The 27,139-nt window shown below is 50.5% G+C and overlaps 1 protein-coding gene across 6 annotated transcripts in view; it reads left to right on the forward strand.

The window, feature by feature from the left end:
• The first annotated feature begins 363 nt into the window (after positions 1 to 363).
• PFKFB3 (6-phosphofructo-2-kinase/fructose-2,6-biphosphatase 3) overlaps positions 364 to 27,139 on the forward strand; it is a 70,216-nt gene continuing 43,440 nt past the window's right edge. Inside the window, exon 1 of one of the 6 annotated variants that reach the window (XM_044978461.1) lies at positions 364 to 394. In XM_044978461.1, the coding sequence (XP_044834396.1) occupies positions 379 to 394 (16 nt within the window). In that variant the 5' untranslated portion in view covers positions 364 to 378. The other 5 variants (XM_044978436.1, XM_044978476.1, XM_044978443.1 and 2 more) reach the window with 5 other exon arrangements.

Raw genomic sequence — 27,139 nt, forward strand, 5'->3', positions numbered from 1 at the left:
ACCCCAGAGCCTGCACCCCCAGCCCAGAGCTCTTTCCCCCCTGCACCCCAACCCCCTGCTGCAGCCCAGAGCCCCCTCCTGCACCCCAAACCCCTCATCCCCTGCCCCAGCCGCGAGCTCTGCCCCACCGGCGGCTCGGCGCTGTGCCCGCTGCGTCAGGCGGGCTGCGGGGAGAGGCGGGTTCAGGCTCCCAGCCCCGAAAGTGCAGCCAGCTCTTAACTTCCTCCTGTGTCACAGTTCCTGCCTCGCTCGCTGTGTGCCGGGAATTGACCGAGTATGTCAGTTTCCTTCTGAGACAGACGGACGGACGGACAAGCCTGGCCGGCAGGGGGAGGCTGCGGAACCCAGGCGTCCGGTTCCACGCGAGCCCTGCTCATCATGCCCTTCCGGAAAGGTAAGGGCGCCGCTGCACCCCGGGGTGCGTGGGCAGGCGAGGCGAGGCGAGGCGAGGCGTGGCTGCCCCTGGCCGGGCCCGGGGGCAGCGGCTGGGCTGCAGGAGGGTTGAATGGCAAAGAGGAGGGCGGTGGGTTTGGGGGGGACCCCATGCCCAGCTCAAGGCCGGGGCTGCGGGGACAGGGGGTGCCGCTGATCCGGGGGCCGGTCCGCTGCTGCAGCGCCGGGTGCCTGGTAGTTCCGCGTTGTGCTTAGCGGGTGGTTTATTATCACTGGGGCGTCTGAGAAGCTGGTTGGCTTCCTGTTTGCTTGGGCTCGGATTTGAGTGTCCTCCTTGCCCTGGGCTATGGTGCGTGTAGCTGCGGTGTGTGTTAGTCACACGCACCCGTCGGCTAATAATAGGTACATAAACCGATCACGGGTTTAATTGGCTTCGAACAAGGACCTGGGATTTTTTTCCCGGTTATTTGAAAGGCACATTTTTCACTGCATTGGTCGCCTTGATTCACATAGCTGCTGTTGGACAGTTGAAGTACATCTCCCACTGCAACGGGTGAGGGAGTCATTTGAAAATGGTACAGACTGGACAAAGCAATGGGAAAATACACGGTAGAGACCAGTCCTGCGTTGTTGTGGGATGGACTTTGGCCACTTAGGCGGAGAGGACCTGGCTAGTGTGTGTGTTGCCCTCTGCTGGATAGAATTGGAACTGCTCAACTGTGTGTCATAGGACCTAGACTGCTAACAGAGATTCTCTTCTAACTGCAGATGTAGGCGATTGGGCTTTTGGAGCTGGAGGAGCTGAGTTCTATCCCAGAAGCCCCAGTGAAATTGTCATAATGTGGCAGCCTGGAATTCCTAGGTGGTCATGGATTTATTAAAGGGTTGAATCCATCCCACATTTCTGTGAAGTTCCACTTCAGTGATTGACTGAGGTCAGTCCCGTCCGCTTGGCCCAAAGTGCCGCAGGCCAGTGTGGGGTGAAAGTGCTACAGGGCAACGTACACAGCTTACAGGGGACAAAGGCACCTGCTAGCTGTCTAGTGAGCCACCTGCAGATATGTGCAGGAGTGGTGAGTGCTGCAGAGGGAGTAGATTCTCATCCTCCTCGAGCTGCTGCGATGCAGTGCCTTTACTTTAAGGGAAGCAGACTGGGACTCTGGAGACCTGCGTTCAATTTCTGGCTCTGCCAGTGGCCTGCTGAGTGACCTTGGGCAAGTCACTTCACTGCCCGGTGCCTCAGTTTCCCCATCATAAAACAGGACTAATGACTACTGACCTCCTTTGCAAAGTGCTTTGAGATCTAGCCATGAAGAGGGTTATATAAAAGCTAGATATTATTGTTAGTAATTCCCTTCCCATGTACACACATGTTGGTTCTGTGTGCCAGCAATGCTCTGTGACAGCTGTGACATCCCAGCATGGTGCGTGCCAGGATGCAGAATAGGAATCAGACAGGGCATCTGTGGGAAACCAAAAGGAAGAAAACCCCAGTACATTTCAAATGAACATTGTGTACTGCCCCTCTCTGAGCAGCCGCAGCAGGGCATATAACCCCACAATGGCTTCATCTTTCCAGTTACCGGTCACCTTTTAAAAATAAACTCACTTAAACTGGTGTACATCAGGAGTAACGCCAGTGAAGTGGCGTGAGACTGGTGTGAGAGGAGAACTGGGCTCTCTGTTTCAAGGAAGTAGGATTAGCCTGTGGCTATGAATACTGCACATGCTCATTTAAAGGATCAAAACACTTGTGGCATAAGCTTCTCTGGGAGGAGAGGGCTCTTTTCTGGTATCCCTGCTGGGCCCAAACAGCTGGTTAGATCGGCGTGCGGAGTTCACCCAAAATGATCGAGGGGGTTGGAGGGGTTGACTGATAAGGAAAGGTTGAGTGAGAGCCCTGGGGGAAATAGTCCCTTCAAGCATGTGGAGTATCTAACCCTGCAGCTTTGCTCAGAGAAGGGACTGTTTAAGGGGGCGTAAGTAGGAATTAAGGGATGAAATTGAGAGAGGGGGGTTTCAGACTGGATGGTGGGGGGGGGGGGCGGGGGAGAGAAGGGATTTCCTGAAAGTGAGACAGATCTGTTAGAATGTGAAACAGCCTCCCAGTGAAAGTTGGGGTCACTCTCACAACTTTGGACATTTAAAACTAGGTTGGACAAAGCACCATACAATGGACTGTGTGGAACAAGCTGTTTGGGTGGGAGGATAGACTGGATGATCTCATAGGTCTTTTCATAGGCTTGCATCCGAAGAAGTGGGTATTCACCCACGAAAGCTCATGCTGCAAAACATCTGTTAGTCTATAAGGTGCCACAGGATTCTTTGCTGCTTTTACAGATCCAGACTAACACGGCTACCCCTCTGATACTTCACCCTCTAGATTCTGCGGTGAACAATATGCCAGCTCTGGCTCCAGTGTGGTGAGGGCATGTGGGGTCATGTGCCCCCCCCCGATTTGCTGTGCGGCTTGTACTGAGCATGCTCAGTAACACTGTTGAAGCCGGCTGCCCCCCACTATCGGCAGGCCTGGGTCGTCTGAATCTTATCAAGAAAGTGGACTGAGTAAAGGACTGTCCCGGCTGAGAAGCTCTCAGTTGTTCTCCTTTTCTTGTCCTGGAGCATGGCCATGAGAATCCTGATGCTCTGCTGGCTCGTGCACTTCCTTTAAATCCAGTGGGTGATCCAGGGTGTGAAAAGGCAGCAGGGCTGGGGCCTAGGATTTAAAGTTTATGAGCCTCCATCCTATCCCTGCTGTGATCTCTCTCCTCCCCAGCCTTCTAAGCAGCTGGTCTCTTTCTCACTCCACCAGCTCGGCACAGCTGGGCTGTTTGACAGGAGGCGCATGGAACAGAGATGATGACATAGTGTGGTAAGAGTGGAAAACTGCAGTAAATACTGAGTCCGAACATGTGTGGGGAGGACCAGGGGAGGCCTGAGGAAAGACGAGGGTAATCCTGCGGGAATGGGAAGCGTGGGGAGAAGAGAACTGGTTCTGAGTGTCAGGGTGATCAGGGTGTGTGCAGGCTTGTTAATACAGAACGTGATCCCAGCCTAGGAATGTACTTCTGTTCCTTTCTGAGACTCGGAGCAGCCTGTCCTGGTTTAGATCTTTGCGGCTGGATTGGGCAGCCAATTTCAGATTTGTCTATGCAGTGTCAGGCGAAGGACGGAACCATTTGTAACAGACATATGGGAAACCCATGAGCCTGCAGGGAGCAAAGACCAATGGGGCAGAGACTGAAGGCCGGACATTCAAAAGTGCTCAGCACCCAGCGGCTCCCGTGGAGAATGATGGGGCTTGAGCACTTGTGTTAATCTGGGCTTTTCGTTCAGGTACCTAAATGGGGGCTGAACTCTATGACAATCAGGTCGCTGGTGGGGGGGGCCCTTTGATCACAGAGAGGCCTCTGTCCAAAGGGACCTTGGCCCAAGGATCAGCCAGTCTTGCAATCTCCTGTACTGGAACTGTGAAAGAGCACACACCTTGATTGTGTTTTATAAGGAACCTACTTCCACGCACATATTTAAGCCTGGCATGCACAGACCTCGACAAACCCAACCCTGTGAGGGAGAAACTGCTGCAGGTTGGTTGCGTCACTGCAGAAAAACAACCCAAACTCCTCCCAACCAACCCCTTCTTCCTCTTAGCATACGTGCAAGATAAGTGTCAACCCCTGACACTCAGCATGTGCCTCAGGTGGCACGTGACCAGGATTCATCACCGAATCTGGTCCACTGGTTGGATCATTAGCTTCCCTGGCCCAGGCTGGGTACTGCCGGGGAGCCAGACATGAGTGCTGATCCGTGCCCTCCTCCACCCTATGAGGTTGCAGAGCGTTGCCGGAGTACAGTTAAAAGAAAGCATGCCACCACATTGCTGACTTTTTGTCTCTCACCTTGACTGGATTTCATTGGACTTTTTGCAAATTTTATGTGCCACGCCAAGCTTGTGTGTCACAGCAGTGGAATATCAACACTGTCTCCTGTGGGAAGCGGGGGATTATATTCTGGTTTTGCAGGATAATGATGATCAGTGGCACAGGGCTCCGTGATCATCTCTTCAGGGTTTAGGGACCAGTAGGAGCCTTCCTGCCTTTTTTTCTTTTGGTTGCAGAGGGAGATGGGAGGAAAGTCACAACCGCTCTCTTAAGAAGAGGGCCAGAGCTTTGTAACATGGCCTCCTAGCTGCCAGGATGTATCTCTAAGGTAGACCAACTTTTAAGAGTCAGGACATAAGCCAGCTGCTAAGTGCCCTGGGTTAGTCCGATGTTCCCCCTGTGGCCATGTTATTGCACAATCCTCCATTATGAAGGCATTAGTCACTGCAGGATGCACGTATGCTCCGGTAAGGAAGTTCCAACAAGAGGAAGACGGTGATACCTGCAAGCTTGGAGCAGAGCAATAAGCCCTTTCTTCCTTCAGTGACAGGGCAGGGAAGCTGGCTCCAGTATCCTCCCCTGGCAGCAGAGTGCCTGCCCAGCCTTTTTAGACATGGGTTTTCTGGCAAGATGTCGATGTAGTTTTCAGCATGGGTGCAGAGAGCTGCCTGTGGGGGATATGGACAAGCCAGAGGTCTTCCCCCAGGCTTCCTTTTGCCATCAGAGAAAAATACTGGCATCCAATAAAATGCGTACAAAAATGATGTCATTTCCCTCTTCCCCCACCAGACACCCCCCTTCCCCCCCCAGACAGTAGATAGGTTCAAGTTGTCTGCTTTGTAGCAGGTGTGTAGCAGGTGTGTCCCTCCCTCCTCCTCCCCACACCCCAGCCTGTCTGTCTATGGTGGTGATACCTGTCCATGCTTATGTGCCATATCCATATGAGATCAGACATACCTACAGCACCCACAGCTCTGGCATCATGAAAATCTGGAGGTTTTTGAGGCAGCTCTGGAAGCGTCTGAAATTTCCTCCTTCCACCCATGTCTGAGTATGAGCCTTGGGTCATAATTGGGATTACGCTTCCCTTCTCAGCTTCTGGCATCGAGCGGAAGGGGTATTGGGTGAGCCATTGCGGGGGATCCAGTTGGCTGCATTCTTTTGAAGAGCCCTAGTCAATTCCTATTGTGGTCAATTCCCATTGTGGTCAATGGAAAGTCTCCTGTTGAACTCAGTAGGAGTTGGATCAGGTCCTACAGGAGGGAAACATGTACCAGTCAAAATCTGGAATGTGAGCTGACCAGTCTTGGTTTAATCCTGAGCTGATGGTGTCAAATTTGCAAATGAACTAAAGCTCAGCAGTTTCTCTTTGAAGTCTGGTCCTGAAGTTTTTTTGCTGCAGGATGGCTGCCTTTAAATCTGCTATTGTGTGTCCAGGGAGGTTGAAGTGTTCTCCCAGGTTTTTGTATATTGCCATTCCTAATATCTGACTTGTGTCCATTTATCCTTTTACATAGGGATCGTCCACCTTGGCTGATGTACACCATTTCCATGGGATGGAAAGACCTGAACAGCTGAAAACAAAATACAGGCAAACAAAACCAGCGAGTAGTGAGTGGGGATACAATGTAGCCAGGATACTAAGGCTATTTCCCCTCTCTGTTCAGGCATTACATTAGCTGTGCTCACCACCATAGTATCTGAGCCCCTAATTACTCACTTGAGCTGATCTAAGGTTTGTCCATCACTTGAAGTCTTTCAAGACTGGCTGAGTGTCTAACAGAGAACTTATGGGCTTGATGCAGGAGTCCCTGAGTGAGGTTTTTCTGGCCTGTGTTGTGCAGAAGGTCACATTAGATGATTGTAATGATCCCTTCTGGCCTTGAAGCCTAGAGTAATTCCCCTTGCAGTTTAAACAGGAGAAGTTATTTTTAGCCTCTCTCCTGTGTAATGAGGCAGGTGCAAAACCGATGCTGTGTTTTCACTGTTGAGATGGCTCCTTTTTAGTGCTGGACAAGGTGATGCCTTTAGCTACTGCTCAAGCATGTAGGGGTCTGTCTCATCCGATGAAAGATGCTAAATGCTTGTACATTTTCTGGGATGCCCACAAATCAGTGCATGCTGTGCTACACTGAACGACCACTGTATGTCATCGCAGTTCCACAGAGGGAGCCAAGCAAGCTTATACCGAGTGGCAAAGTGTGTTTCCTTAGGAAGACAAATGGAATGGTTTCAATTTCTGTAGCACTTCTTTACTGTCTAGTGGCTAAAGCACAGGACAGGGAATCAGGAGGGCTGGCTGCTGTTCCCAGCTCTGCTAGTGAGTTGATGTGTATCCTCGGATAAGTCACTTACATTGGTATTTTCAGAAGCCAGGTATCCAACTCCCACTGAAAGACAAGGGGTTCCTAACTCCCTTAAGGCCATTGAAAGTCTCAGACTCGGTTTTCCCATGTCAAAGGCAGTGATAATATCTACCTTCTGGGGGTGCTTTAAGGATTGATTCATTGATTTGCAAATCGTTTTGAGATCTTTGCACGGATGGTGTAATAGGTGCTCGGGTACTACAGTGCTGTGCAGAAGAGAAAATCCTAGATAGAGGCACACAGAACTATTAGAGCTCAACAAAATGAGCCGATAAGCCGCTTTGCAAACCAAAATGTGCCTGGCTCCCTCCCTCCGCTCTGCCCCAGGTGCTGCTGCTTTGCTACCAGAGGGTTGCCCTCAGGGAAGCATCTTCCAAAAAGCTGCCTGTGTGTTAACAAAAAGCTGCTTCTGTTAAATTGGACCAAACCTTTGTTCTCTGAGAGGATCTCCCCTTCCCTGCCCCCCACAGCTACCCTCCCGAAATGTCTAGGGAATAGTGCGTAATCTTGCAGGGGTGATTTCTGGGGTGGTTCAGGCCCCGATTTAAAGGTGTTTGTGGGGAAGGGCAGGAAGATAGATTTGCCTTTACAACATTGCTCTTGTTGCTAAAATATCTTGTCCTGTGGGAGCCGAATGCTCGTTAGCCCAAATTCTGCTCTCCGAAATCCACGTGTACCCCGGCCGGGGGAGTGCGGGGGATGCTGTGGGTGAGCGTGAGGCAGCGTGGCCAATGGGGCTGGAACGTGAGACGCCCCAGGCCCCCTAGTGATTTGGAGCCCTCTAATTGGCTGCCCACCCCCTTTGCCCACCTCCTGGGGCAGAACAACCAATCAGAGCTGCGGGGTCTCGCTCACCCTCACCCTATGGCAACCTGAAGCCGTCCTCACAGGAGGGGAGCAGGGCACTAAAGAGCCCACCAGAGCAGGGTGGCTCTGGTCCCTCGTCCCCCCTCCAGTGAGCAACGGGGACAGGACAGTGCGTCTGCTGCTCCCCCCTCGGAAGGGTGGGGGGAGGGGTGAAGAGTCTTTGGAGCTGCCCCCCAGCCGGGAAGGCAGGGAGGGGGCCCCACTGCAGCCCCCCCCAGGCTTGGAGAGTGGGGTGAAGAGCCCCAGGAGGAGCAGAGGTGAGACTAGGGGGGATGAATTGTGAGGGTGGGGGCTGAGGGGGGGCAAAACCAGCTGGTGGGATTTGCACTGGTGGGGGCAGAATTAATAGCTGGGGAGGGGAGGGACGGATGTTGGGGCGAGAGCTCCTGCCAATATCCCCTTGCTCCGTACAAGTGGGTGGCACCCACCGTGGTGATAGGCCCAAATCAACTGCCAGACCAAAGAAACACGTTATTGGCTTTGTAAAAAATAATAATAATAATAATAATCTCAAGATTTTGGGGGCCTGACTCATGGCTTTTGATCTCTTCATAGAGTCCAAGGCCAGAAGGAACCATTATGGTCATTGAGTCTCACCTCCTGTGTAACACGGGCCAGAGAACTGCCCCAGATTCCTAGAGCAGGTTTTTGTAGGAAAACATCCCATCTTGATCCAACGTGTTGAGGTTGGCAATGCTCATTAAGAGCCAGGGCCAGGCCAGTGCAACACTCAGGTCCTTCCTCCACCTACGCTGTCCTCTCTCATCAAGCTGAGTACTCTCCAAGTTCTTAGACAGGATTGTGCTACAGCACCCCTGTTGGGAAACTGTGTATTGTAGCAGGGTGATGAAATCAGGGTAGAATTTGCCCTTCTTTAGATCTTCACTACTACAATGGCCAGATGTGTCTTTGGCTATAATCCAGTTTGATGTTTTGTTTGGTTGTAAAGCTCCACAGGACACAACCCTGTGTAGATTCATATGCCATTGTGTTAAATATCCAGCTCATCCTTTGCTTCGGATGTCAGATTTTAATAATATTTTGCATTTTCCATCGAGGGAGCTCAAAGGAGTGTACGAAAGCTAATTAATTAAGCTCCTAACACCCCTGGGAGGTCAGTGTCTTACAGATGGGGAAACTGAGTCCCATAAGGCCAGGATCCTGGGATGTGACCGTACCATGAGTAGCACCCTCCCAGGAGCAGGATGGGCGGTGACTGCTGAGCACCCCACAGGATACAGGAAACCCGTGGCAAAGCCAGACATGGATCCCAGCTCTCCTAAGTCACAGGCCTGGGGCTTCACCCCAGCATCATCTTGCCTTCAGTAAAAACGTACCCTGAACGATTATCCGCCGAACTCAGTGCTCACAGGCTGGAAAGTCCTCCCACCCCGATTGCGCCACTTACTTCCTTGCGGCTGTTTGCTTGGTGACAGGTAGCGAGTAACACCCTGCCTGCCCTCATCCCTTTCAGGGGAGGCCTTATCTTTCCCAGTGTGGAAGCATGACTAAGTGGGCAGCCCAGGGAGGAGGATTGCTTTCCCTCCCATCCACCGCCTTCTTCCCCAACTCTTCCTTGGGAAGGTCTGCACACACACAGCCCTCTGCAGCCTCTTTCTGTGAGAGTGCTGCTGTGGGGTTAAGTCTGCGTCAGACCAGCTCTGGAGAAGGAGCAGGGCACCAGTTATTCAGGGCCTGACCTCAATGTGCTGAGCGCTGCTAACTTCCATAGGCTGCCTGCCTTGCTGTTGTAAGAGGGGACTCAGCCTACGCTGGTTACATTCATCAGTCTCATGAGCCATGAGATGTTAAGGAAACATGGGGAAGGGGCTGGATAACTCAGGGTCTTGGTGGCACGACACTGGTCCTTTAGGTCGCTTGTCCAGAGGCAGTACCATGCCGTGGCTGTTGGCAGGCCCTTGCAGATCGTCGTGTAGTGCTACTGTGTTCCATCACAGTCGTGGCTGCATTTCAGTAACTGCTGAAGCAATGGCTCTGTGTATACGTACCCCGAGAAGGTTGTTGGGAAGACACCATGAGCTAAAGGGACACCATCAAATGGAAAGCAAGTCCATTAAAAAAAAAAAAAAGTTAAAAGTAGCAGTCTCCCTTTATATCGAGGGTGGTTATAAAGGGTAAATGAATTATTAGGATGTTTGAATAGACTCTCACAGAGCAATAGGTTGCTTCTATCCATCTTCTGTAGCACCTTCCAGAACCATGTATAACACACATAACATTTCTAACTATCAATTAACTGCTTAGAAGCTATTCACAAATTAACCTTTAATGTAAAGTGTAGCCAAAGCAGTTTTATGTCCCATGCCTGCCCCTGCCCCCCTACCCTCTGCCGAACTTTATGGACCATTAAAATCTTAAGTATCAGAGGGGTAGCCAGGTTAGTCTGGATCTGTAAAAGCAGCAAAGAGTCCTGTGGCACCTTATAGACTAACAGACGTTTTGGAGCATGAGCTTTCGTGGGTGAATACCCACTTCGTCGGATGCAAGTGGGTATTCACCCACGAAAGCTCATGCTCCAAAACATCTGTTAGTCTATAAGGTGCCACAGGATTCTTTGCTGCATTAAAATCTTATGTTTCTTAGCTGTGCCTTGTGCTGTCTTGGAATCTGGTCATCACTGAAGGGAGAGGTGAGCTGAGCATTTACAAGACATGCTTGTTTTTTCCTAGCCTGGCCCCTGTGGGGGTCTTGTGCAGTTGTGAGCAGCCTGTCTGAAAGAGTCCCCCAATGAAGGTGGAGGACATGCTACAGCTCAGTAGCTACTATCCCCAAGTCGCTTTACTCTAGCCAGCTCTGGTAAGGAGCAGTGAGGGAAGCAGCGCGGGCGAGCCCTGTGAGTAACTATCCCAGGTTCTGGGCGGGTTCGTACAGCTCGTGCTGAAGCGCATGCTGTCATGGCTTCACGGGGTGAAAGCAAGCTGAGGGATGGCTACCCGAGCTGCAAATACCCTGTGATTACAGGGTAGACGGCGGCTTTGTGGCTTGATAGCTGGATGGTGATTTACTTGCATGAATTCATTTGGAAGACGGATCTGTTGAAATATCTGGTTTTTAAACTTATATTAAACCACACCGCAGGTCCAGAGATAAGAGGCTTCTCCCTTCGCATTTGCTGCTGCCGCAGAGAGGGGGCTGGAAATCGGGCACAAGTCCCTAAAGGCAGATGGTTGTCATGTAAACATTTGGGCTCTGATTCATCCTTGCCTCATGAGCAGATATGCAGATATGCAGCCAGCCTGTGAAGGAGCCTCACAAAGGGAAGGCTCCCACGCCTCTTCACCTGCAGCATGCCTCCAGAGGTGGATTCGCATAAAAGAAAAGGAGCACATGATTTTAGAGGGAGTATGGGGGAGGATTTCAAAGATAGCAGCTGTCAGTGCATGATCATGTCGCTGGTGCCCCGGCTGTCTCACATTCGGGTGACGCACGCTCCCTTTGCATTCAGATCCCCCTTCACGCCTTGGAGGTGCTCAGACCGGCCACATTTTGCTCCCTCATTTAGGGTTTATTTGGGGGTTCTATGGAAGGACTTTGCAACTGGGCTTCATTGAGATATTTGGGGTAAAACTCTGGCCTGCCTGGCTCAGGTGAGCTACAGGAAGAAGGTGACTCAGGAAGCTGCTTCCTCCCCATCCCACCAAAGCAGGAAGAGGGCTGGAGAGTCTGGGGGAACCGCTGGAGTGCTAGGATTCGGCCCAGCAGCACTCTGCCCTCCCAAAGGAGGGAGGCCAGACCTCAGCTGCTGTTGGCAGCAGTCACTAGGGGGCAGCACAGACTGGAACAGTGGTGATGAGGGGTGCTTTGAAACAGGGCCTCCCTTGAGCCAGCCTGCTGTGTGGGTCAAGCACCTTTCCTGGGCTGGTCCTGCTCTGCCGGCTTCCCCGTCCCAACCCCAGCATGCCCCACAAGAGGGAGGTCAGAAAGCCTCTGGTTTAATCTCACTCATTTAAACGGTGCCATCTCGAGAGCCCTGAGCTTGACCCACCCCACTGAATCTCAGTCACTAACGCCTCTCGGAATAGTTTGTCGCCTTGTCTAATCCCAGGCTCGCCTCACTGAGTGTGCTGTCTGCCATGGGACACCTGCGGGTGGCTGAAGTAGAAAGGTAGTGTGGTGTAGTGGGTAGAGCACTGGATTGGGACCCAGAGACCCTGGATTCTGTTCATGGCTGTGCCATGTAACCTTGGGCATGTCCCTTCCCCTCTCCAGGCCTCACTTTCTCCTCTCACCCTTTGGTTGTTTGCCTTGTCTGTCTAGACTGTAAGCTTGCCAGGCCAGGACTGTCACTAACAATGTGTGTGTGTACAGCCCCTAGCACAGGGGTGGGCAAACTTTTTGGCCTGAGGGCCACATTGGGGTTCCAAAACTGTATGGAGGGCTGGGTAGGGAAGGCTGTGCCTCCCCAAACAGCCTGGCCCCCGCCCCCGATCTACCCCTCCCACTTCCTGCCCCCCTCAGAACCCCTGACCCATCCACCCCACCTGTTCCTTGTCCTCTGAATGCCCCCTCCTGGGATCCACTGCCCCCGTGGGACACCACCCCCATCCAACCCACCTCCCCTGCTAAAGCCACTTTCTGAATCCGTCCCTGTGAACGTGGGTGGAGGACTCAGAGGAGCAGGGGCAGCCATGCAGCCAGAGAGAAGCGGCAGTTTCCTCTTCAAAGGGCCGCTTCTCTCTGACTGGCTCCGCGGCCGCCTGCTGCTTCTCCTGACTCCTCCACCCGCATTCACAGCGTTCCCGCCACCCGCACCTCCTGCCTGCTCCCCTGAGGCTGCGGGTGAGCCTCCCTCACTGCCCTCCCCACCCTTGGGGGGGTGCACTGTGCTGAGCTGCCCAAGTGCCTGGCCCTGGAGCCCCCTGTTGTTGGGGGGCCCATGCCAGGGCACCCTGTGTTCATTGGTAAATCTGCCCCACCCAGCTGGAGCCAGCCACACCAGTTACAGAATCTGGGCACCTCAATTCTTTGTGCTACAAACACTGGGAACATCTGCAGGGATCTACCTGCTGCTTCGTCATAGCCGTCTTTGTTTTTCCAGCAAAGCTATTGGATGTAAAATTCAGGACAGGCCAAGATGAGTAGGGGACATGCTTGATTCTGAGCAGATAGTTATTTACAGGGATGTCATATCCCAGGGGTCGGCAACCTTTCAGAAGTGCTGTGCCGAGTCTTCATTTATTCACTCTGATGTAAGGTTTTTTGTGCCAGTAATATATTTTAACGTTTCTAGAAGGTCCCTTTCTATAAGTCTATAATATATAAACAAACTATTTTTGTATGTAAAGTAAATAAGGTTTTTCAAATGTTTAAGAAGCTTCATTTAAAATTAAGTTAAAATGCAGAGCCCCCAGACCAGTGGCCAGGACCTGAGCAGTGTGAGTGCCACTGAAAATCAGCTCGTGTGCCGCCTTTGGCATGCGTGCCATAGGTTGCCTACCCCTGTCATATCCCATTCAGCACCCCTAAGAGGTATGATTTGAATTGTTTGAGGCCTCGGTGAGCTTATTCATTTATGGAATGAGTGGCCTTTGGTCAGAATATACAGGAAAGATGGTGACTGTGTAATCTACATAGACAGACAATACAGCTCTATTTTAGCTATCTATGGTATTTCTGTCCCTATGGAATCTGTCTGACATGCACCAGCTGACCAGACTGTGAGCTTATCACAAAACAGTGAGTAGTTTTTGGTCCCTCTCTCCCCCCCCTTTTCCTTTTCCCCCCCAGGAGTGCTAGGCACTCAGTCTAGCAGATCAGCATTGGTAGATTTCATAGATGGTATGTTTGAGTTGCTAAGTCCCTGGACGGTAATTTTAAATATGTAATAGTACTTTGCATTTCTCATCTTCAATTTTTTTACAAACATTAGTTCCATTAGTCTTACAAATCCCCTGTGAGGAAGGGAAGGATTATTAGCCTGAGTTTACAAATGAGGGAAACTTGAGGCACAGAGAGTTTAAGTGACTTGCCCAAGGCCACAGAAGTCAGTAACATCCAGGATCAGGACTCGGGAATTCCTGACTCCCACCCCCTATTCTAACCCCTAGACCACAGTTACTAAATTCTGCTGCCTTTTTTTCTCTGCCTAGCCTGTTATGTTCAGGGTGTGCAATCTGATAGGTCTGGCATCTGTAGTTCAGAAATTGCTGGCACTGAAGAGATGGATCTTAACTGTTGGGCTGGGTTTTTTTTCAGTGTTGTTGAGTTTAAGATGGATCATGAAGATGCAAATGCTATTCCGGCCTTCCCAGAGCTGCTCACTTGGGAGCAATAAACCTTTTCTCCTTTCTGACCCTGAAGGGTTTTTTAAATTATCTTTTTTCTCACTTTCCTTTGTTTTTTCCCATGCGAATTTCGATGTGAAACCCTAGACTCTGAAACTTCTGTTTATGCTCAGATGGGGCAGCGCAGATGAACTCCCCCCACTACTTCCTGCAGCCCAACCATTGGGGCCCATTGTCCTTGGTCCCTTCCATCCTAAACTTCTCTGAGACTGCCAAGAAGGGGGCCGAGGTGGTATGTTTCTGGGGCAGAGAGATGGATGGGTGTCTCTCTCCGTGGAGCTGCATTGGGGCCCCCTTTAGTGATTGTCTCCCTCTAGGGGTGGTTTCCCTTTCTCCCTTCACCACATCTTTGAGGTCTTTTCCTCCTCCTTTCTTTCGTCACCCTCCCCGCCTCCTTTAGATTTCTGCTTTCTCTGGGCAGTTCATGTCCATTCCCTCTCCCTCTCTTGGCTTCCTTTCCTTTGTGTCCCTCTGTGGATTTACCACTCTTCTCCTGAATTCCCAGCTGGCTATTAGCCAGGATGGGTAAGGAATGGTGTCCCTAGCCTCTGTTTGTCAGGATGGCAGGAGAGAGATCACTTGATCATTGCCTGTTAGGTTCACTCCCTCTGGGGCACCTGGCATTGGCCACTGTCGGTAGACAGATACTGGGCTAGATGGACCTTTGGTCTGACCCGGTATGGCCGTTCTTATGTTCTAGCTGCTGCTTCTGAAGCCAGTGGGTGGAAACTTAGCCTCGCAGTTCCTACCAATGGGTGTGTCAGACCCACAGTCCATCTAGTTCAGTGTCTCTGACAGTGGCCAACCCCAGCTGCTTCAGAGGAAGGTGCAAGCAACCCCACAGTTGGCAAATGTGGGATAATCTGCCCTCCATGGAGGTCTCATCCTAATCTCTAACAGAGTTTGGTTTAAACCCGAAAGCATGAGGCTTTCTCTCCCTCTCTTTGTTAGCAATAGCTATTGTAACACCGGATATTCTGGCTCTCCATGTAAATATCCAATCCCTCTTTTCACCTTCACAATTGTACCTTGTTTTCTGCAGCTTCTCCCTCCCTGCTACCGTCAGCAACAAGTGCTGCTGGCTGTTGCTCTGTTTATTTCCGGCTGCTGCTGTTGGTGGCTGGGTTTCCCGCCGCTGACAGGAATGGAGTGAGCCGCTGATGGATGGGATCGCTCTGTCACGCCTCTGATCCAGGCTTCCCGCAGACCCACACACATTCCAGACCTGGTGAATGCACTCCCATGTGCAGACAGGGCACAAACAGGGGGATTTGATACTGTGTGTCAATGCGTCGCTGTCCCGTCAGACTCACTTTACCTTGCTGATTGCTGCCCTTTTGTAGCAGACGTACAGTACCTCTGCACATGCCGTCCAGGTCGGCTCCGGAGTCCCCTCCTTGCCTTACTTCAGCTGGGAGGCGGGAGCCAGTTGGAAGATATTGTTGTTCAGTGTGGCCGCTGGGTGTCTTAACCTGGCAGAAAATAACCACACAGGTGGCATGGAAATTCACAGCCGCCTGGGCAGGGAGAAACCAGCTACTCACACAATGGCTGCTTCCCCAGTGTTGGCTGAGGGAGTGGGTGAATTGCCTGCAGGGGGTGCCAGTTAACTTCAGTCCCTTGGTTTTCCAGCACCACTCAGTCACTCCCCTCCCAGATAACTCCATGAGGCTCCAGCCTGGCACTCCCCCTTCCGCTCACGCCTGCTGGGAAGCTCCATCTTGCTCCCCAGCTCCAGCATCTCCCATTGCCTTGTCTCGCCTCCCCTCACCATAAGGCCCCTGCTGCCTAACTCCCCACGGCAGGTCTGTCGCACTGGACAATGGAGTTCCTGGTTGCCTGCCTGAGTCAGGGAGCAGGGCTGCTTTCTGGGCGTCATCTCCATTGCACCATGCGTTGCACTGATTGGCCAGGTAGCGGTGATGCCATGTGCGCTGAGCAGGGCTGCCCGGGGCGCGGGGGGGGGGAGCAAGTGGGGCAATTTGCCCTGGGCCCCGCAGGGGCCCTGCGAGCCGCTCTGGGTTTTTGGCAGCACTTCGGCAGTGGGTGGGTGGGTGAAAAAAAAAAAGCCGTGATTGGCGGCACTTAGGCTGTTCAAATGCCACGTCTTCCGTTTTTGTGTGTGGCGTTTTGCTTTTCAGAGGTCTTTGTGGTTGATTCGGGGATGAGCGCTGTTCACGCTCTCCCACCTTCGTTGCAGAGGCCGCGCTGACTCTTTCACAGGGCGAGCTTTCCTTCGGGGAGATAGTGGAACTGGTGAAAATAAGCAAATGGAATCCAAGCATTTTAAGCTGTTTGACTCCAAATCTCCTCCCCCTCACTGAATGCCGTTTCACTTCCATGGCATATGTCAGCGATCGGCGACCTTTGGCACGCGGCCCGTCAGGGAAATCCACTGGCGGGCCAGGACGGTTTGTTTACCTGCCGCGTCCACAGGTTCCGCCGATCGCAGCTCCCACTGGCCATGGTTCGCCACCCCAGGCTAATGGGGGCTGCGGGAAGTGGCGCAGGCCAAGGGATGTGCTGGCCACCCTTCCCGCAACCCCCATTGGCCTGGGACGGCGAACCGGGGCCAGTGGGAGCCGCGATCGGCCGAACCTGAGGACGCGGCAGGTAAACAAACCAGCCTGCCCCACCAGGGGCTTTCCTTGGCGGGCCACGTGCCAAAGGTTGCTGATCCCTAGCATATGTTTCCTCATTCCACCGCTCTTACATGGGATCCTTCCAGGGATGGGCAATTCTGAACTTCTAGGGTATGTCTACACTGCACTGCACTGGGTTCAGACTCAGGTTTGAGCCCCCAAACCCCTTCTGTCCACACAGAAATCAGTCTGACTCGGGCCAGGAACCCCTCTGGACTCAGGCCTGCGGACCCTACTGGGAGGGTGGGGGAGAGCCCAAGTCATGCTTAGATCTGGTCCAAGTGCTGTCACTTTGCAGTGTGGACGCAGGCCATGCCGCAGACCTGTGTCAGAAGGTCTGCTGACTGCAGTATGGATGTTAGCACAGTTCTGAGGGCCAGGGCCAGCAATTGTAAACCTGGGTTTTACAATGCGGTGTGGATGACCAAGCCTGGGCTTGGAAATGCCTGAGACCCCAAGCCCAGGTCCCCCAGACCCATCTGTACAATGCAGTGGAGACATACCACTAATGTCCAGACGAGAGGGAAGAAAAAACACTTTCTTGTTTGTGTGGGATGGGAAATGTACTGACCAAGCCCCGTTCTGAAGTCCCTACAGCGCCTCAGCCATGTGGAGAGCCCAGACCTGGGGCTTGCAGTCCCCTGCCCAAACCACAACCCCAGACAGCCTGTCCCCTTACTAACGAACTCTGCAACGCAGAGCTTCAAAAATCAAACCTCTGCTAGAAACCAGGGCCAGGTATGTTCTGCTCAGGTGACCTCTGATCCTTGGCATATGCCAGGCCTTTTAAAGGTGAGCGTGGGGCAGGCTCCCTGGGTACAGGGCCCTCTCTGGGCTGCAGCATGCCCTGGAGGCAGCGCTGAAGGGGTTAAGAGGTTCCTATATACCACTGGAATGGCCATGCAGCAGCTGAAATGTGAAACCCACCCTTTCGTCAACACTTTTCTCAGTGCCTCCCCACACTCTGGGTAGCTTGTTGTAAACTTGTTTATCAAACTGGAACCAGAGTGAGCCCTTACCAGGGGATTTTTGCAGCCCCGAGGCAGGTGAAAGCCTGACAGTTCTGGGAAAGTTCCTCTGCTTGGCACCTGGCAGGACCCTGCCTCTGCATCCCGAGAAACACAATCGTTGGAGTATGTAGGTAAACAGCCAGGGCTGTCTGGGAGCTCTCCTCCCCCTCGGCCATGCGAGCACTCCAGCCACAGCACTGGCTGTGCATGCCCTCTTCACATGTGCAGCACTGGAGGAAGTGCTGTTGGGCTCTCATCTCCCTCCCACTCCCAGCTCTGTTAATAGCTGTTCTCCTCGCTGGACATGTGAAAGGGGCATGAACAGTTACTGTTGCTGCTTCCCTGCCTCTTCTGCTTGAAAACTGACTTCCAAGAAACCTTGGGAACAGCTGAGGATGGTAAACAAGAGGAGAATGAACTCCCTGGTGCATTAATGTTTTGCTGAGCACTTGAGGGAGAAAACATATATATATTTTTCAAGCCTTGGCCCTGAGCTCATCAGGGCTTTACTTCTGTTTGAAGCAGGGGTAAGACCTGATTAGTTCAGTTGGTGCAAACTCTGGCTTGCCATTTTCTGTGCTTCGAGGAAAGTTTGCCAAGGGCTTAGAGCACTAACTTGCAACTCGGGAGAGCTGGGTTTAATTTCCTTCTCCGTCACAGACTTTCTGTGCAGCCTTGGGCAAGTCACTTAGCTTCTCTGGGCCCCGGTTGCCCATCTGGGCAATGGGGATAACAGCATTGCATTGCCTTTCAGGGGTGTTGTGAGGACAAATCAGTTGAAGATGGTGAGACAGATACTAGGGTGATAGTGGGCCATATAAGTACAGTATCTAAAATAAGCTGTCAGCATGGGTGTAGCTGCAGCAATGGCTGACCGCTGATTGCTGAATTGGAGCTATTGCTGGGCATAGACAAAACCTTGGAGAGTAAAGAGTACCTCAGCCCTGGTGTTTTCATGCTGATCCTGCATAGCTGAGGCTGCTGTGGCTGCTTAACTTCCTGTATCTTGTATAAGTAGAAGTTATAACTAATAGTTTTAATCTCTTGGTTGCCAGTTTGAATCCAGCCCTGGTGCTGGCAGTGACAGACGGTCATTCTGTATCACAGAGGCCTATGTGAAATGAGTTGCCTGTCAGGCCAGTTCCTTGGACAAAGCGTGACACTAGTTGGCAGCCTTGTCAAAAGAGTCAAGGACTTGTTTGGGCTGTGGAGGCCGATTATCCTCTCCCCTCTGGAGGTGCTCCCACTGGGGCAGGGGTCAGTATCGGGGAAGCTGGCTCTGTTGCTGCCGGGCGGGTCTAATTCTGGAGATGAGTCGAGGATGTCAGGTCAGCACTTTGCACCAGCGCAAAATTCCTTTTAGAAAAGACTGCCATACCATCGGAGGTACAGTGTTCCTTAAAGGTGCCCCTCCTTTCACTCTTGGGTTTGATGCGTGCGAAAATCTTCCATGATCTTGGCTGTGCTTTAGAGGATGCAGTAGAGAGATTTTTGATTCTTACAACTACTACTGTTGACTCAGTGCTCCTTAGCACAAGTGTTCGATCCATTGAACCGGAATCTGGTTCAGTCACACGATTCCCTGAATCCTAGGCACATGCTGATTTGTTGATGCGGGGTCCTCATGAGGGCTGGCTGGCTGGACAATGCTGCGAGGCACGCCCCCAGACACCTGCATCCCCCTCCCCACAGAGCCCAGCCGCGGGGCAGACACCAGAACCCCCCTCCCCACAGAGCCCCAACCACGGGGCAGCCCCCGCCCAGACACCAGCCCCGCCCCGAGCCTTTACTCCCCTCAACTTTTTTACTGTCCCATCAGGGGACATGGTGTGGCCCTGCCCGTCTTCACCCTTTGCCAGAGCTCCGTCTCGCAGGCCCTGTCCCATCTCTGGGAGAATGAGGATCAAAGAGTGTGCAGCCTCCCGCCCTGCCAGGCTGGGCACCCTGCTCACTGCAAGCTGGGCTCTGCAGAGTCCAATGACCCCTACTGATAGCCAGAAATTCTGCAAGGGAAACAGGGAATTCTGCAAAATTCTGCATTGTGCAGTGGTGCAGAATTCCCCCAGGAGTTGCACACGAGCCTTTATAATGTGTGCGTCCTGGCAAATGAGAGCTCAGGCTCTGCTAGCCTGACTCCATTTCTTTTGCAAACGCCGTGGCATGTAGGCACCATGTGTGTGACTCAGATGCATGTCTGACAGCCCCTGCAAGAGTCCCGGCTACACCGTTTGTGAGCTTCTCTTTCTCACATATGAAGACAAAGGTCCTTGCTGAGATCAGCTTTCACACAGGGGCTAGGGGAAGAGAATGGGGGTCTGGCTGTAGTCAGTAAGTTCAATGACCCCACCCTGGGCTATATTGCTAGTGACATGACGCGAGCCCATGTTCCAGGAGTCCGCCCCCAGAGTCCTGGCGGCAAGAGCAGGGGGAAAGCTGCCATCTCTACCCTGCCACCCAAACTCTGGGCATGGGCCCTCGGGGGTAATGTTGGAACAGTGGTGTTGGGATGACATCACAGTGCCACGTCTGCTGAAGCTGAATTCATAGAACATCCAATGTGGCTGAGGTGTCAATCTGAACAACACCCTCCACCCCGCTGCCATGTAGAGTGCAGCTCTGCATAGAAAGTCTGAGCTCAGCCAAAGTCCTAGCTATATGTTAGCAGGAAATGCTCCATGCTTTGCTCAGGAAAATCTCTATGGCATAGAGGGCTGAGATTGTCCAAGGTGCCTAAAGGAGATCAGCAGCAAACCCCCACTGGCTCTCAGTGAAAGTTAAATGCCCAACTCCCGTCCCTTAGGTGCCTTGGAAAATCTTTGCCCAAGAACTGATCATCACACTGATCAAGCTAAGGAATGTCCTGCCCTGGGTCTGACCCTGGGAATTGTTTATTAGGGAATTGCCAGCAGACGCTGAATTGGGACACTGTATAAGGATCTTCAGATCTCCTGTTGACTCAGACTGTTCTGTAACAGTTGTTTTGAGTCAGCAAGCGTTCTGGGCAAATCGCAGGACTCTGAAATGTGAAACAGTTGCTCTTGCGGTGGCATCCATGGGAGCAAAGCCATGAGACCAAAACTAGTAAACGGCAACGGTGACATCAGCTTTCATGGAAATGAAGGTGCAGACTGTGCTGTACCCTCTGAAATCTAAGGTTTTGTTTTGAGGGATGGGGAAGAGAAACTTTCAGCCTTCCTGGGTTCAATCAGTATATCAATGCATGATATGGCAATGCAAGTGCTTTGGAAGATAGGATTAAAATTCAAAATGAACTGGAGAAATGGTTTAAAGTAAATAGGGTGAAATTCAATAAGGACAAATGCAAAGTACTCCACTTAGGAAGGACCAATCAGTTGCACACATACAAAATGGGAAATGACTGCCTAGGAAGGAGCACTGCGGAAAGGGATCTGGGGGTCATAGTGGATCACAAGCTAAATATGAGGCAACAGTGTAACGCTGTTGCAAAAAAAGCAAACATAATTCTGGGATGTATTAGCAGGAGTGTTGTAAGCAAGACATGACAAGTAATTCTTCTGCTCTACTCCACGCTGATTAGGCCTCAACTGGAGTATTGTGTCCAGTTCTGGGCGCCACATTTCAGGAAAGATGTGGACAAATTGGAGAAAGTTCAGCGAAGAGCAACAAAAATGATTAGAGGTCTAGAAAACATGACCTCTGAGGGAAGATTGAAAAAAATGGGTTTGTTTAGTCTGGAGAAGAGAAGACTGAGAGGGAACATAACAGTTTTCAAGTACATAAAATGTTGTTACAAGGAGGAGAGAGAAAAATTGCTCTTCTTAACCTCGGAGGACAGGACAAGAAGAAATGGGCTTAAATTGCAGCAAGGGCGGTTTAGGTTGGACATTAGGAAAAACTTCCTAACTGTCAGAGTGGTTAAGCACTGGAATAAATTGCCTTGGGAGGTGGTGGAATCTTCATCATGGGGGGTTTTTAAGAGCAGGTTGGACAAACGCCTGTCAGAGATGGTCTAGATAATACTTAGTCCTGCCTTGAGTGCAGGGGACTGGACTGGCCACTTGAGGTCTCTTCCAGTTCTATGATTTACTTGGTCAGTTTTATAGTCAGCAAGACTGGAACCACAGCAATAAAAATGGTGTAAATTTTCCCAGTCCATCTTAACAGGATATCAGTAAATATTGTAATGAACTGAGCAGCATGTGGATGCACCACTGCCATATATGTTATGGAATCTGCTCTGCTCAACTACATGTTATAGACCCGATACAGCTAATCTTCTAAAAAGGCCGTGTCTTTAGCTCAAGTGACAGGGGTCTTTGCTTTTTGAAGCAAGGGAACGGGAGTTCTATCCCCTCTATTGCTCTGAAATGCCATGTAATATAATGTGCAGCGTACTGCCAACAACTGAAGTTTCAAAGTAGGATACTCAAGGTTCTGACTCACTGTTGCATAATAAACCCCAGAACATAGCAGGTAAACATCCAAATGAATTTTTTTCCAAATAGCTATTAAGTATGTCATTGTGGGATGGGCAATGGAAATGCCTTTGGAAAAAATATATTAACAATAAGCACTAAATATTGTTTATCTTGTCTCATAATTTCAGAGAAATTTCCTGTTAACATTAATTAGGGCGGGTTGGAAAACGTGAAAAGTGGAAATAAAATTGTATGAATATTTTTGTACAGTTTTCTCCCCATTTTCCAGCCAGCTCTCCCCTTAGTGAATGGAGTAAATTCATTACATGAAATATACAAATTAAAACCAGCTGGTTCAGTTGGCGTTTCAATGGGATTTCTTTAAATCCTTGCCCTACAGTAAGGAAAATTCAAGCAGCCACCGGTGTGGGAAACAGACTTCATAGCTATGTTAACATCCAATGGCATCTAGATTCAATCCCATCTCCACTTCTAAGAGAAGTTGGTTGGAATCTGAACTGCATGAGAGATACTGGCCTACGGAGCTTTTCAGCTCTAGCTTCTTGATCCATCTAGCCCTAGCCAGTAGTATCCGAAAGTCATTGCCACCTGGTGAGGAGAGTGGGAGTATGACATTTTAATCTTGGATTTTATGCCCAGCTCTGACATTCACTGGCACTATGGACGTGGGCAGGCTGGTTCGCTTCTCTGTACAGGGGCAGCATAAATTCCTTAAAAATGGGGTGGGGGGCACAGGTGGGTGAACTGTGGCCCTGCCCCCTGCTCCACCCCTTCTCCCTGAGGCCCTGCCCCTTCCCCAAGGTCCCGCTCCTGCACCACCTCTTCCCCCAAACCTCTGCCCCCCGCTCGCTCCTCTCCACCCCTCCCCCCCATCACTGGCCCTTATGGCCGATAAAAAGTGTGTGTGCGTGTGTGTGTGGGGGGGGGGGCGGGGGCTGGCCTCATACCTGCCCATCTGAAAAAAGGGAATAGTAACTCTAAGCTGTTGTGAGGTGTAATCAATGAATGTTACCTGCTTGGAGTACACGGCATGACAGGGGTCCTTCGGGAGACTAGGAAGGTTCGGGGCTGTTAGGAATCCTTGTAAAACCAGCTCTCTGTCTCAGTCCAGTTCCCGGTGAACACAGCTCACAAAAGAGAGGCCAAGGATTGAACTGGACAGTGGAAATGGACTTCCCCTTTCATGTCTGGAAGTGGTGCCTCCAGGTCAGGGCTGAGGCACATTGGACTGGGGCGGGGGAAGCCAACCCTGCTGCTGCCTGGGTTGTACCTGTTCTGGGGGGTAGGCTCAGGAGTTCAGGCTCTGGCATTGTGAATGTGGTACCAGCGCTTTTCCTCTGGGAATACAAGGCGCTGGGGAGTAACTGGTTGCCAGGAGATCAGCGAGCACCTACTTTGTTTTGAAATGCAAATGGTGAGAAATGATTTACTTTGCCTCCCTAAATGCGCCAGCATTTTGTAAAATGAAATGGCACAGGATGGCTAGAGCCGATTCAGAGACACAAGGTGCTGTGTATGATCTCTGATTATTTGGACTTGTGTTCCCCTCTGTTATTTCTAGCAGATGTCACCATTACAGAGTTAGGGGCTATTGTTTGGAGAGAGTCAGTTCAGTTTAGACTGAACCAGACTTCAATCAGAAGTGATGGGCTCCAGGCAGGAATCACCGAGTGAGATCTTTGGCTTGCATTATGCAAGTCAGAACAGTTGATCGAAATAGTCCCTTCTGGCCTTAAAGTCTAGGAATAAAGAGTTTAGTCTGATCCTTCAGAATGATAGGAATTCTCAGTGCATAGGTATATTGTAGAATTACACACTATCCTAAAGTCCCATCAGCATAGCAGCTTTGTAATCACGAGCACTTACGTAGTGCTTTGTATTTCAAAGCTTTGTGCAAACACTGATTTTAACTGAGTGATTCCATTAGCTAAGTATTACACCCATTTTATGAGTATGGAAACTGAGGCACACTTCTGCTTTGCCAGTGTGTTGCACCCTCGGGTGCAAATCTCACCATTCCAGTTCAATGGCAAATCAGGCCCAGAGAGTTTAAGTACGTTGCCTGAGGTTATGCATACACAGCCAGAGGTGATGCTGGATTTAGAACTCGGGAGGTCCTGGTTTCTAGACTTAAAATTGGTTCGAGGTACTGTGCTGCCTAAAAGCCCAGCATCACCAATCAATAATAATAACAAACACCACTTTTTCTTGTTTGCTTCATTGCTTAAACCAGCTGCTTGCAGGCAAACTTTAAACCACAGCTGATTTTACTAAAAATATCTATTTCCTTTTGCATCTTCGTTGATTATTGAAGTGGCTCTAGTCTAAAGAGAAGCTCCTGCCTCTGTAACTTTGCTACTCTATGAAGCCCCCAAACTATGTTCATGTGTGTGGGGGGGTCACTATTAGTTCCCATGGTAGCAGTGGAGCTGTCACTGCCATTGGCTTGTGACATCACTGGATAAATTAGGCCCAAGAAGGTGGCTGGGTTGAAAAAGACAGCCTCAGCTTCCCACATGGCACTGATGGGATAACCGGGGCAATGGAACCTGAGCTGAATGAAAGGTAAATGTAAATGAGAGAGCAGAAATGCTTCCTACCAGTGAGGACCATTGGATAATGGAGTAACTTGCTTTCTAAGGGGGAGATTCTGCCACCCTTTTTAAGGCTGAGTAGCACGATTAGCCCCATTAAAATGAATGGGATTATTAACAGTGGGAGGTAGTCCACTAACTTCAATGGGCTGTAGATCAGGTTCTTAGTTAGGCTAAGTTTAAAGGTACAAGAATCTGACCCTAAAAGAAGCCATTGGGGCCCTGTTATTAAAACTGTATGACTAATAACAATACCCTGTTCTTAAAGGGCCAGGTTCTTAGCCGATGTAAATCTGAGTAGCACTCTTGACTTGAGGGGTCATTTTCACCAGCTGTGAACCTGGATCATCACACCTGCCATCTGAGATCTCAGATTGCTTTACAAACTAATTCTCCAAATGTACCCGTGCGAGGTAAAGGAGTATTGTTCCCATCCTTCCAGTGAAGAAGATGTAAATCTAATAGTGATTAAGTGACCTGGCTAAGGTCACAGTGAGTGAATGGCAGACCTGAGAATAGCATCTAGTTACAAAATCTTGAAGGCCCAATCCATGCTCGTACAGCTACAGGTGCCTGAGAACCGCAGGTGTAAGACTGTGTCTGTCAGAGATTGAGCTGAAGGCCTCCTGAATATTGATGTTTGGATCCAGGCTTGAACTTTGCATCCAGCTTCTATTTCTATAAAGGACTGGGTCAAATTCCCCAGCTTGAAACATGCTGAGGCCCCATCTTTACCGTCTACGCATGTGAGACTGAAGAACTATGCTTGCGGGTTCGAGAGCCACAGTCGGTTACTTCATGATGTAGCAGTTTGTTATATGGCCTCACATGCTTTGGTTTTGCCCAGTGTTAGATTTGTGCGTGCAGGAACTTTGAGAGTACATTGCATAAGCCACTTGCATACGCTTCCTAGAGGCCTTTTGGTGTTGAGAAATGTTCCTGTTCTAACACTCTAAATGCTGGCTTCAGATGGATGCATGCAGCTGACCCTGCATCATTTAAGACCTTTTCGACAGAAATTGAGGCAAGACTCAGTGTGTACCTTTAAACGGCTTAACTGGTGCCAGGGGCTCATTCTTTCCAGTGAAACACATTTGTCAGATGGCCAAATGGGCCAGTGATGTCCCAGCATTCGACTGATTGCTATGGAATTATGTCAGCTTAGAGGACCAGTAGTCAATGGGTTAAATCTGTGGTTCATAAGCCTGCTATCTGGAAGGCTTCCATAGAGCAGTGGTTGAGTACCTCAGACTGAGTCATTTCTTTTAAATGCAATGACAAATGCATATTCTCTTCACAACTGTCAACAATCATGTTTCTTAAATGGAAAGATGCCTCTAACTACTCTGGTGGGTTTAGCAAAGTGCTGAGACCCAACAACCTTGGACAACTCACTAAGCCCTTCATTTTCAAATAGAGGTGCCTCAAGTTAAGCACATAAATAAATGGCCTGACGTTGAGCCCTACAGCTCCCAGGGACATCTGGCCAGGAGCATGATATCACTGGGACCTCTGCAAATTGGGCTCTGTAGTTTGGTGCCTAAAATATGGACGAAGATGCCCGTTTTAGGCTCCCAATCTTGAAAACGTTGGCTTCTATTGCAGGCCACAGGAGAGTCTGTATTACTAAACAAACCCTCATGCTGGAAAAAATACTTTGATATTTTGTCCCCAGTGTTAAATATTATACCCAGATGTAGATTTGAATCCTCTGTGTGTATAGTAGGTTTAGACTTCTGCCGTTCAGACTGCTTCTGTTACTATTTGACTGGGATCTTAAATAATCAAATCTCCTATCTTTGTTCAGGCGCCTTATTGATTGTTTGTGATCATTTTTCTGCACTGTTCATACATACCTCCCCTCCCCCATATTTGTAAAAAAAAATTCTACTTCCTTTTCTGACTGACGTTTAATTATATCTCTTGGTTAAGTGCGTTAATTGGGACCAGATACATTTAGTTAAGTGACAGATCAGAAAGGATGCCATAGCTTATTTTAAAAAGCGTTTTTGTACTATTTGTTTGACTCTGCATTAGTAACCGTCCTGTAGAAGCTCATAAATGATGTTCTCACCCACTGGATGTTGATTTTTCCTTTGTCCCAACCACCGCTTTGCCCCTCCATGCTGTATTTCTTTTCATGGTGCTGAAGTCAACGTGCCTCTTTGTCTGCCTTGGTTGTTCCTCAGTATCGTTGGTGTCCCAGTATTGCCAACTCCCGCCATTTTCTCTCAAGTAACGGGATGTCAGAGGATGCTGGAGCTCAGCTTGTGAGGACGCAAGAAGCTCCAGTCCCCTTGTGAAGTTCAGCTTTGCCGCAAGCCGGCAGGCTCCCTCCCCTTCACTCGCTAGTCTCACAGTAGGGGACGGTGCGGGGGCAGGAGCGGGGGAGAGGGCAGCATAGAGCCCTGGAGCTCAGCTGGGCTCTGTTCCCTCCTCAGCCCTCCCCTCCTGTGAGCAATGGGACAGAATGGTGCATCTTTTCCTCCCCCTGCAGCACACGGCCTGGAAGGGACCCCCTGCAGTCCCCCCTGCAGGTGTGAGAGAGGAAGGTAAATGTTGTGTATTTGGTTGTCATGGTTTTTGTTGCTATGGCAACTGAGTTAGATTATTATGGGTTAACTCAACCGGTTTCAACCGGCTGAGTGAGCTCTCTGTAT

The sequence above is a fragment of the Mauremys mutica genome, chromosome 1 (genome assembly GCF_020497125.1).
Source record: "Mauremys mutica isolate MM-2020 ecotype Southern chromosome 1, ASM2049712v1, whole genome shotgun sequence".
Classification (NCBI taxonomy): Eukaryota; Metazoa; Chordata; order Testudines; family Geoemydidae; genus Mauremys; species Mauremys mutica.